Here is a 12,304-nt window from a genome sequence, read left to right on the forward strand (position 1 = left end):
ACTGCTATGTGGTGCATCTAGTTTTTACACTCACTAACCTTAGCAATCTGTTAAATAAATAAAGTATTTTGACTGTCATTTCATTTTAATATCACATACTTAGGAGTCCATCAGTGATTTCTACTGGTATTATTCTGGCAAAGATAAGATGGATGAACATGGACAACGGCATTTCTCTAAGGCCGTTAGTGTTGCCAAGCAAGTCTTCAACACCCTCACAGAATATATTCAGGTCTGTGGTTTTGTCTCACATACTGTATGTCATATTCGGTGAAATCCATTCCTATTTTGTTGTAACAATTTTAATACTTAGCAGTTTTGCATATTATTGCTGAAGAATTAAAGTTGTTTGTCCCTCAGGGTCCTTGCACAGGGAATCAGCAGAGTTTGGCTCACAGCCGATTATGGGATGCAGTTGTTGGGTTCCTGCATGTGTTTGCTCATATGCAAATGAAGCTCTCTCAGGTTAACTTTACCTGAAATTACACACATCCAAACATCTGCTAATTGTACTGCTTAATGTTTATCCTGTTTTCTGTGGCTAACATAGTTTGCATCGGTTGACAGGATTCTAGTCAGATTGATTTGCTGAAAGACTTGATGGATTTACAGAAAGACATGGTTGTGATGCTTCTGTCCATGCTGGAAGGTGATCATTTTGGAAAAAAAAAATTGTATGTTTTTCAAGAAAACCTGTGCACCCTTTGAATGTGAACTCATTTTCTCAACCTAATAGGAAATGTTGTAAATGGCATGATCGGGAAACAGATGGTGGACATGTTGGTGGAATCCTCTAGCAACGTGGAGCTGATCCTTCGCTTCTTTGACATGTTCCTTAAACTCAAAGTTTTCACCTCGTCTGATGCTTTTAAAGAGTATGACCCTGACCGAAGGGGGCTCATCTCCAAGAAGGACATCCAGAGGGCCATGGAGGGCTGCCAGCACTACTCGCCGTCCGAGACCGAGTTTCTGCTCTCCTGCATGGAGACGGACGAGAGCGAGCTGCTGGACTACCAGGCATTTGTGAAGCGCTTCCACGAGCCGGCCAAAGACATCGGCTTTAACGTGGCCGTGCTCCTCACCAACCTGTCCGAGCACATGCCTGGCGATGCCCGCCTGCACACCTTCCTGGAGCTGGCAGAGAGCGTTCTCAGGTATCTCAAGAACCTTCACGCTTTTGCTCTCATTGCTTGAGCAACAGGATTTACTTAAGAGAATCCTGGTAACCATCAGAGAACAGAGAGAGTCTTTTTGAGCAGGCCCTTGACTTTGTCAAGCCTCATTCACACAGGAGGAGACAAGCAGTGATTTTGTGATGAGAGACCATAGAATCATAGAACGTAATTTCCCAACTATTAGCCGCCGTTTTTACATTGATTTTGCTAAATGTATTCATCTATGAGGTTAATACACCAGGGCAGTTAATATGGTATTAATATGGTTTTGTTTTTTTAACTTACAAAAAACACTGCGGCTGATACACAATGCGGCTAATACACAGGAAATTACTGTACTGAAAGTTAGGGACTTTAGCGATTGCATCTGAAATAACTATTGTTCAAAAAAATGTAACTAATCTAAAGTTAATTAAAGTAAACAAAGTTATTACACACTGTTCTGATTTTAATGTTGTTAATTCCACAGGTACTTCCAGCCCCACCTTGGGCGTATAGAGATCCTGGGGAGTGCTAAGCGCATTGAGCGTGTTTACTTTGAGATTAGCGAGTCGAGCCGGACTCAGTGGGAGAAACCCCAGGTGAAGGAGTCCAAGCGCCAGTTCATCTTTGACGTCGTCAACGAGGGTGGAGAGAAGGAGAAGATGGAGCTCTTTGTGAACTTCTGTGAGGACACCATCTTTGAAATGCAGCTGGCCGCACAGATCTCCGGCACGGACGCTGGCGAGGACACAGCTGAGAAGGACGAGGAGGAAGAGGAGGAGGCAGAGAGAGGAAGGCCCAGAGAAACCCGTTTCTTTTCTCTGGCTTCAGCAATGTACGTTCTTCTGGCTCCTGTGCACTTCCTGATGATGCTGGCATCACTGCTCTCTGTGAGGAGGCTCCGAAAGCATCTGAGGAAGGTCACCTTGAAGGGTCTCATCAGTACCATTTTCTCATTTTTCTGGAACATTCTCATGGGATTGGCTCATATGGTGTTTTGTGTGATCTCCTTCATATTGCACATACTCTACCTGACCTTCATCAACGGTGGCATTATTGAGATGGTTGAGAACATTACACTCGCTGACCTGGTGATTGACGTCCCTGACCCCAGCTTCGATGAGGTCACGGGGTTGCGTGTGGGTTTGGGGGATGGAGTCCGGCAGTGCCTGGAGCCCCTCTCCTCCCAGAAGGACCTGAGTGTGCTGGAGCTGGATCTGTCCAAAGACCCGCAGGTCCTCACAGACATCTTCGGACTGAGCCTGAGAAAGGAGGGGACCAAGATCAGACTTATGTCTAATGATTTCAGTGCCAGCCTAGACCATTTTCTCTCGGCCTCGGGCGAGCCTACTGACGCTGCTGAAATCAGGGGGAAACAAAAGGTATTGGTGTGTGTTGTCTGGATTATGCACCAGCTGGTTTAATGAATTTGGGAACTGCAGTTTTAAAACAAAAACATTTGGCCCATTAGGACGAGCCAGAGACTGTACTTACATCTGATAAGCTTGTGTTTACTGCGTACTGTGTCCAGCATTACCTAAAAAAAAAGACATTTTAGCAATCTGGCAAATTTCCCCTTCAAATCACCGATCTGATTCAGGCGGGCAGGAGCCAATAAAACCTGCATGCTGTTCACTCTACACTCAAAACACTTTGGAAGCACAGATAAGATTTAACATGAATGGTACAACAGATGTTTACACAGTCAAGGTTGTAAGTTCAGTTCTCACCACTCACTGGTCTGATACATTTATAATAACCTGGATGCTGGTGCGTGGGGAGCTTGTATTCAGGGCACAGTTGTAAAGCATTTATGCAATTGCCAATGATTGCTCCAAAGCTCCAATGAAGATGCTATCAGACTTACACATCGCCTCTGATCAGTTGCGGGTGTGCAGTAGGAGCTGTAATTTACAGTGCAGGCAGGTCCGCGTTGGGCGTTTGAGACTGCGCTGCACAGCGAGGTGCCCAGCTCCACAGTTGGTCAAAATTGCCTCGGCATGTGCCGTCTGGCAAACATTTGGCAGCAGACACAGTGAAGCAAAGCTGCACCTCTCTGTCTCATCAGGAACATATTGTGTTTGAAGCTCTGTGGTTCAAAGTGGTACGTTGTCAGTGGAGATGGTTGCTGTCAAATTATATAATGAGGAAAAATAACAGCGCTTTTAACTAAGATGTCAGTGCATATATAAACTGTAGAACTTTTTTTGTACTTATTGAAGACATTGATTAGGGATAATATGTCCTTTTAAAAAGAAAACTCTCACCATGGTGTTGTCTTAGGTGTTTGCATTCAAGACACACGACTGTGAAGAAAAGGAAGAGAAAATTACTGAAAAAGCAGAGTGAGTTGGTCTATAGTTTGTTTATTTATTATTTTCTAAAGGTGCTGACAGATTGCAGTATAAATATTTAAAGCATCTCATTATCTACCGACTATCTTGTCACAGGCAACTTATTACATTGCACACATTATATTTTTATTACTTTGTGGAATGGCAAGGCAAGTTTAATTATATACTGTAGCAGTAGTTCATACACGTTGGTCATTCGGCTTGCCTCACAGATGAGGGTGATGTTTATGAAACTTGTTTTCAGTGGAGAGGAGGATGAGAAGGACAAGAGGCAGGAGTGCAGGCAGCGCCAGAGGACCAGGCAACAGCGCCGCTCAAAGCAGGAGGAAGAAGATGTCCAGGAGTCAGCTCTCTGGAAATCCTTGAACTCCTATCAGAGAAGAATGCTTGTGAGATTAATGGATACATAACAAATATTTGGACAAAAAAAACACTGTTTTTTCTGTCTGCCCGTAGAGGTTATGCATCCAATATTATTTTATAATTTAATTTATTTTAATGTGATAAATTTAATTTAATTTACTTTAATTTAATTTCATAATGATAATAATGTGTGTTTCATTCCACAGAATTGCTTTGCCAGGAATTTTTACAACATGCGATTGCTTGCCCTGTTTGTCGCATTTGCCATCAATTTCATCCTTCTGTTCTATAAGGTAACAGCATTTTTCTTGAAATTAATTAACATTCTTTTCTATCCTGTTGTTGAAACACATTCATAAGAACCAGGTGGACAGGGCATGTTGATATTGATTTCAGTTCTATTTTTCCTTCCTGCTGATTCTCCCATGTTTAACCCATGACCATGTGCTGTCACCCCTGCTGGTGAGCTCAGGTGTCGTCGTCTGTGACTGCAGATGTAGAGGACCTGGAGGGCTCTGCCTGGTCTGACAGGCCAGATGATGTGAGCCTGGAGGGACCGGTGCCAGCGGCGGACCCAGACCCAGACACGGCCTCCTTTGTCCTGGAGGAGAGCAGCGGCTACATGGAGCCCTGCCTGCGCTACCTGGCCATCATTCACACCCTCATATCCTTCTGCTCTATCATCGGCTACTACTGTCTGAAGGTGAGAGAGTAGACAGGCTCATCACATAAGCTTTGAAATACAGCTCCATTGTGTCTTTGCTACTGACATATTTAACGGCGCTTGTTTTTCTTGTGATCATGTTTATGGGTTGTCAGGTTCCCTTGGTGATTTTTAAGCGGGAGAAGGAAGTAGCCCGCAAGCTTGAATTTGATGGCCTGTACGTGACAGAGCAGCCCTCCGAAGATGACATCAGAGGACAGTGGGACAGACTGGTCATCAATACGCCGTAAGCACATACATAATTACTGATAAGCCATGGTTTTATCAGAATTGTGAGATATATTTAAGTGGTTAATTTTTTACAAATATATGAACTCATTCTTTCATTATATGTATGTATACTGTGAATATGTTTATGAAGTATGTTTCACTGATTGCATGTGTTTTGTGTTCCTTTCAGGTCATTTCCGAGTAATTATTGGGATAAGTTTGTGAAGAGGAAGGTATGCCTTTTTGCAGCATTATGATTTAAATCTAAAAAGTCCCAGCGGACCTTTTATAGTAAGTGCTATGAAATAGGTCTGAAGGGCACTGAGTGTGTGTGTGTGTGTGTATGTGTGTGTGTCTGTGTCTTGCCAGGTGATGGATAAATATGGGGATTTTTACGGCTTGGCGCGGATCAGCGACCTGCTGGGTCTGGATCGAGCCGCTCTGGACTTCAGTGCCCAGGGCATGGAGAGGAGGAGGCCCAGGAGAGAGAGAGAGCTCGCAGCCCTGTGAGTTAGCCGGTCAGCTGCCGGTCACCTCAGCCTCTAACCGCGCTCCAGCTGCGCAGCAGGGAGTCAGGCACGGAGCCACTGCCAGAAGATGGCAGTGAGGGTCAACCTGAAAACCCTGAGGCGTGTTATTGCAGTGAGAGGAGATGATAACGGGACTGACCAGGCTTTTTCATCCTTTTAGGTTGAGCTCCATCGACATGAAGTACCAGATATGGAAACTGGGTGTGGTGTTCACTGATAATGTAAGTGTACATGTAAAGTCTCCTAGGACCAAGGTATGATATAGAGAGTCTGACTTCAGCAATAGTAGAAATAACTAAAATAATTATATATTTTCACTCCTGTGAGTATTATGTCTGAAAAAGGGCATGTCATAAATGGATATAGTAGTATAAATACTATAGTAGCCCAAATAAAAAGCTACATATGAACATAATCATTCCTAAGGCCTCTGGTAATATTTCTCTTATTTTTGTTTTTGTGTCTGTCCGTTAGTCTTTCCTTTACCTGGCTTGGTACATGTGCATGTCTGTCCTTGGCCACTATAACAACTTCTTCTTTGCTGCTCATCTGCTGGACATTGCTATGGGCTTTAAAACTCTGAGGACCATCCTCACTTCTGTCACACACAATGGCAAACAGGTACGGTCGGGTTTACGGTCGGGTTTACGGTCTTGGTACGTTACATACACAGCATACTGTAGGTATCAGCATAGTGGTGTGGTGTTGATGATGATGAACACAAATGTATGAAATGAATTGGTGCACAACAGCTGGTGTTAACAGTGGGGCTGCTGGCTGTCGTGGTCTATCTCTACACTGTGGTCGCCTTCAACTTCTTCCGGAAGTTCTACAATAAAAGTGAAGACGGTGAAGGCCAGGATATGAAATGTGACGATATGCTGACAGTGGGTATCAATGGTTTCTCCCTGTGTGTGTGTCACTCACCGTATAGTGTGTGTGTGTATGTGTGTGCGTGTGTGCATGTGTGTTGGAGTGCGGTTGTTTTACGTGTTATTAACAGTGCAAGGCTTTTAGATAGGTAATCATCTGACGCTTTAGTGGCTGTGCTGCTGTGCTTTATTGATCTCCGTTTGCCGCTCGGCGTTTACCTGTCAGTCACCGGGCTGTGCCTGTCTGATGATGTCGTCTGTCTAATCACTGCTGCGGCAGCCAGACAGAAAGCTAATCAGTTCATCTCCTCTCCAAACGAGCCAGTGCTAGGGTGAATTACTAGATTCAGCCTCTGCAGAGTAAAATATTTCATGTGCCTGTTGCATAAATCCTGAACCACTGTATTATACCATTCTGTGATAAAAGTGTGCTGTTATCCTTGGCAGTGTTATATGTTCCACATGTACGTGGGGGTGAGAGCTGGAGGGGGCATCGGGGATGAGATCGAGGATCCTGCGGGGGACGAATTTGAGTTCTACCGCATCATTTTCGACATCACCTTCTTCTTTTTTGTTATAGTTATTCTGCTGGCGATCATACAAGGTACATTTCACATTTCTTCCATTAATGAACCTTTGAATTGGAGAGCTGCTCTTTGCCGCTCGCAGGGTGCTTGAGGATGGGTCATTTTCATATAGAGTGATTAGATTTGACTGTCCTCTTTTATCTTCACCGCTGTGTTAGTGACAGTGAAACTCGGCCAGCATGCAATGTGGTATCAAAGGATTCTGAGCTCTTAGTGACCCTCACAAATCACTTGATGTTAGTCAGCTCTTAATGAGTAATGTTGTGGTAATTGGCAAAACTGGTCTTTTCTAATAGCATGGCCCTCCAAACATATCATCCCAATATGAATACTTATTTAGATATTTGTATACAAGTTGCAGTCTTTGGGATGCTCTAAATGTTTTATCTGATATTGGTGTCTGGCAGCTTGTTTGGCAGTTGTGGAGCATAACCTTTCATGCATAAATTCACACGTGTGTCTCTATGTTCCATTCTTCTCCTCTAGGTCTCATTATTGATGCCTTCGGAGAGCTGCGAGATCAGCAGGAGCAGGTCAAAGAGGACATGGAGGTGAGACTAACGCACATCACATACACACACACACACACACACACACACACACACACAATACCTCACCACTAACAAGGCTCTCCAAATACACCTGTGTTCCCAGAGTAACTTCAGTGTCAAGTAGTGAGAAGTGAGAAATGTATTATGGTTTATTTATTATTTATTATGTTTGATAACGTGATTCAAAGCCATTAATATATATATATATTTGTCTTCATGGTCCTCCTTTGTTGTAGACTAAGTGCTTTATATGTGGCATCGGTAATGAGTACTTTGACACGGTTCCCCATGGGTTTGAGACGCACACGCTGCAGGAGCACAACCTGGCCAACTACCTGTGAGTACTGCTGCACTGTTGACCTGTACCCCATGCTGTATCTGCAGAGGTCAGTCAGACCGAGGGCTGAGGGACTCCTGGACCCATATGCTCATGGTCGGGCGGCATGCTGCAGTTTGCTCGCTGGATGTCTGAATGCACAATCTGTCTCTGCTTACAGGTTCTTCGTGATGTACCTCATCAACAAGGACGAAACAGAGCACACTGGCCAGGTACCGCAGCTTTCCCACAACAACATACTATACCACACACAACAACATACTATACCACACACAACAGCATACTATACCACACACAACATACTATACCACACACAGCAGCGTACTATACCACACACAACAGCATACTGTAACATACAGTACACAGCAGCATACTATACCACACACAACAACATACTATAGCACACACAACAGCAGAACATACCGGTACTATATTGGGTAAGGCTTGTGTGTTACAGTGTTTCTAAGTGAATCTTGTCTTGAATCGGTTTTGAAAGGTGAAGTAGCAGTTTACAGGGTCCTGTAAGACAGTGCTATATTTCATCATTATTATGGATTATGTGAAGAGCTGCTGTAGTTAAGTCTCTTGTCTGTTTTGTGTCACAGGAATCTTATGTATGGAAGATGTACCAGGAGCGTTGCTGGGAATTCTTCCCAGTGGGAGATTGTTTCCGTAAACAATATGAGGATCAGCTTAGCTAAGAGTCCAGTTTGCTCCCTAAGGCAATGCAATGTGGGTTAGTGTTTGCACTTCATTTCTTTGGAGCAGTTGCACTGAATTACCCAACAAAAAGAACTGTTACAAATTTAGAATCAGACCATATGCACATCATGCGTAATCTCACTTACATGGTAATTAGTGCTGATTAATTATTTAATTGCTGTTCACTATGCAGGTCTATGTCTATGCAGAGTGTGATTTGAGACTCAGTATTCTATTAAAGTAACACTACCAGTGTGATTGTTTATTGGCGTCACATCAGCTACTCAGACATTGTGTATTGTTCATTATTCAAAGGAAATAAGGGTTGATGTTCTGTCATGGCTTTGATCTGGTAACAGTCACATGCCCAAGTGTTAAAAGGAAGAACATTCCTGCAAGAAAAGACAAACTGTTGTGTCTTCCCACTTCATTATTGCTGATTACTTCCATACATAATGGCAGTATCGACTCTTTTGGATAGAAAAAGGGACAGAAAAGCCAAACAGCTGTTGTATATAAAGGTAAAAAAAACAATGTTGGCTACCATGTCCTGGTTGAGTTCATGCAATCATTTTGGGGGGGAAAAAGCCATGTGCACATGAGCATTAGACAGCGTCTCTGCCGTAAGTGTATTTTGGCCTGGCATTAACCCTCATTCAGTCTGTGCTCTGCTGTAAGTGTATTTTGGCCTGGCATTAACCCTTATTCTGTCCCTGCAGAACAGCTATCTTATCTCTTTATCGTTAAGCTCCAGATTATTATAATAATATTCTCATGTGCTCTTCCTCCTGTCTGCATACCATTAAATGAGCAGCCTGTTATGGCTGCGTATGGTATATTTGCTGTGCTATTACTGGGCCTGCTGCTTACATCTGTAGTTACTGGCTTTTGGCCGTGTGCTTATATCAGCCTCCTGCTCTCTTTCCCTTTGCTCATCATTTATACACAACCTCCTGCAGCTCCTCTCCATTGTCCCACCCATGCTTTCTTTACATCTTCTGGCACAGGGCTCCACAGCACTCCTTCTCTCTCTCTCTCGCTCTCCTCCATTGTCTCCATAACTCCAATGCACTCCTCTGAGTGTCATTCTTCAGTCCTCTCTTTCGTTGAGTTTTTTTTTTTAATCCTTTTTATTTCTCCCACTAATATAAAGGGCTTTCATGCGGAATTTGCATAGTCAGCTGCATTGTGGTCCTATATGGTTTGCTGATTGGCAGCAGTGGTCATCATGACAGTCCTGATGACCACTTATGGCCCTTTTCCATTAAGGACTGGGGCTGGCTCAAGGCTTTTCCCTGGTCTTAAACACCAGCGCGTGGTGCATTAGCTAACAATGCTAGACACTTCTAAACAGTGCTAAGCAATGACACACTAAGCATACGTCAAATTAATTACAAGGACATTTTAACGTCATATCATTGTAAGAAGCTGTATCCGTAATTCTTTTGCAAAGTATTTATATATCTGTAGATCATTTTTCTTCACAAAAATAAGCAAAGTCACTGAAGTTGGTAGGCAATCATGGAAATATAAAAAGTCTGAGGCTTTACCCCAGACACCAGGGTTTTACCCCCTAGTGGGAAAGGGCCATTAGTGCAAGGTGCTCAGCTGGGCACTACTGTTGTTCTGAATACCGAGTAATAACTGTGATGCACTGTAGATTTACTGTAGCCTACTCAGAGCAACACCCTTCTTTAGAACAGAACAGAACATGGTGTCATGTATGATATAAAAATGCAGTGGCATGAGTATGTCAGAACAATTTGTTGTTTGGACGAATCACTATTATTGATAGTGTGCCAAATGATTTTAGTGGATTTAGTTTGTAAAACACATGATGGCATGTTGAAAGGTGTTAAAGGCAGCAGTACTGATTTTTGGTTTAACTACTTAAAACACCAGCAAAGACCACCAAGAGCTAAGTGCATAGCAATGATAAAGAAAAACAGCTAACAAGTTAACTTTTTAGCATAGTAGTTATTTAAATGTATTTGGCACTAAAAGCAATTTTAGGAAACATATTTGCCCCACATGTCTCTTTTCAAAGTAACCTTTTTTGGTGTAGTTGCTCGCAAAAATGGATGAAAGCAAAACTTGAGTTGGCAATGCAGTACTTTGTGTAGAGGTCCTGAAAACACAATGATCAAAACCCCAGTTTCAACAGCTAAATGTTTCTCCCTGGTGACTGTGAATAGTACACACAGGATAAACTGTAACAGTTAGGGATTATGTTATGTCAAAATATCGAAAACCTAAAGGAACATTTCTTGAAAGTCATCAGTAAATCACGATACAAAAATAGTTCTCTTCCAAGAGAAATGAAAATCCTCATTTTACTCACATCGTCTGTCATGAAGCACATGTTTAATTAAGACGAAGCCCTCCATGTGGGTGGGCAGCTTTGAACTTATGGGTGCTTATATGACTAACACAAATATAGACTACAGGTATGTGCGCAGGAAAATGGTGGTTTCTGTGGTGAATGGACATTAATGGTAATCTTTCATGTAGCCTCAGTTTCCAGGTATATAGGCTTGCATTGAGCCAATGAGTCTTTCCTGCTCTTAGGTAACACTTACTTCAAAGTCCTTGGCTCAGTTAACTTATACTGTAGGATTTTGCTTCAGATGCCTTGGTGTTAATGAAAAGCTATTACTGCTGTTATCCACCTTGAGCCAAATGCAAAGTGGCTAAATATAGCTTGCGGTTTTAACTCAATTCCTGCAATTCCTGCCCCAGCACTTGAATATTCTAATGGGGACATTCAGTCAAAACACCTTATGGTGGCAATCATGCTCTAAGCTCTCTATTTAGAAAATGAGGTGGCTGGCAGAGTTGTGGATGACGGCATATGTTTCTCAGTGACAGCCTCCATACCATAGGAATGCATTATATTCCAAATCTATAATGTATTCTTCATCAATTCCAAGGACTCGTATTGGAACCACTGCTATCATGAAAGGAAATGTCATTAATTAAATCAGTCATCAGGCACAAAGAATTAAATGGGAAATCTTTCAGCTATTGATTTAGCATTTCACTTTGCCCAAAGGACTGCATTATTCATCAGGATCAGGCTAATATATGTGTGACCATATGTGTGGATCCAGCTTGAGGAAACATATGGATGAAGGCCTGAACTCCTGCACAGGTTTGGACCATATGACACAATCATCTGCTTGCATATACGTGTGCAACTATATTTGCAGTTTATATTTTATTATCTATATTTTTTTCTTTTGCTAGTCTTGACAACTTTAAACTGTATAGGTAGGAAAGCAATGCAATTACTTTTTATGTTTGGAGAAAAAACTCAACATACACATATTTTTCTTCATTCTTGAGTGCATTCATCATTTACATATGCACATATTTACTTCATTCTTACATGAAGGAAATCTCATATTTCACTACCTTTTGTAAGCTTGCATTGGTCTTATGGGATTCATTAATCATTCATGTCTGCACCAGTTAGATCTCCTATGTTGCCATAATTGGGCATATCTGCACATGGAGTATTCATTGCCACCTGCTACGAGTATTCATGCTGCTTCCTACTAAATATGGCTACATCCATCCACATGCATGTGTCTCAGTGAACATGGCCCTCAGGTCAGCCCGGCCCAGGCTTGGAGTTCATGGAACACACCACATCCCTCTGACTGACATAAGAATTATGCATAGACTGTATTTCCACCACCGTACACAACTGCAGTAGCCTATGGAGAGCAATCCGATGCTGTATTTTTCATAGACTGATGCTGGCCCTGGGTGATACAGGGATTTGTACTGAATTGATAGTGAAATGCAGAAGTTTCCTTCTCTACAACAATCTCACAAGGTTCAGGGTCATCTGAAAAGAACTGAGCACTGTGAATTATGAATAGACAGTTGTGCTTGTGTGTGCACCCTTCTGT

General features: G+C 42.5%; 1 protein-coding gene across 1 annotated transcript in view; it reads left to right on the top strand.

Annotated features, from left to right (window-relative positions):
• Positions 1-8,645, top strand: part of ryr2b (ryanodine receptor 2b (cardiac)) — a 46,822-nt gene extending 38,177 nt beyond the window's left edge. Inside the window, exons 84-103 of the mRNA XM_076286138.1 lie at positions 104-232; positions 361-465; positions 568-649; positions 737-1,154; positions 1,645-2,551; positions 3,456-3,502; positions 3,756-3,900; positions 4,081-4,167; positions 4,347-4,577; positions 4,694-4,824; positions 4,999-5,041; positions 5,178-5,314; positions 5,499-5,559; positions 5,813-5,959; positions 6,091-6,225; positions 6,658-6,814; positions 7,284-7,348; positions 7,585-7,685; positions 7,846-7,897; positions 8,291-8,645. Of these exons, the coding sequence (XP_076142253.1) occupies positions 104-232; positions 361-465; positions 568-649; positions 737-1,154; positions 1,645-2,551; positions 3,456-3,502; positions 3,756-3,900; positions 4,081-4,167; positions 4,347-4,577; positions 4,694-4,824; positions 4,999-5,041; positions 5,178-5,314; positions 5,499-5,559; positions 5,813-5,959; positions 6,091-6,225; positions 6,658-6,814; positions 7,284-7,348; positions 7,585-7,685; positions 7,846-7,897; positions 8,291-8,386 (3,276 nt within the window). The 3' untranslated portion in view covers positions 8,387-8,645. The remainder of the gene's footprint in view (positions 1-103; positions 233-360; positions 466-567; positions 650-736; positions 1,155-1,644; positions 2,552-3,455; positions 3,503-3,755; positions 3,901-4,080; positions 4,168-4,346; positions 4,578-4,693; positions 4,825-4,998; positions 5,042-5,177; positions 5,315-5,498; positions 5,560-5,812; positions 5,960-6,090; positions 6,226-6,657; positions 6,815-7,283; positions 7,349-7,584; positions 7,686-7,845; positions 7,898-8,290) is intronic.
• Positions 8,646-12,304: the final 3,659 nt, after the last annotated feature.

This window comes from Alosa pseudoharengus, unplaced genomic scaffold, assembly GCF_046254945.1.
Source record: "Alosa pseudoharengus isolate Yale_2024_CS ecotype anadromous, Long Island Sound unplaced genomic scaffold, YU_APseudo_1.1 YU_APseudo_1.1_scf_15, whole genome shotgun sequence".
In the NCBI taxonomy this organism is placed as follows: Eukaryota; Metazoa; Chordata; class Actinopteri; order Clupeiformes; family Clupeidae; genus Alosa; species Alosa pseudoharengus.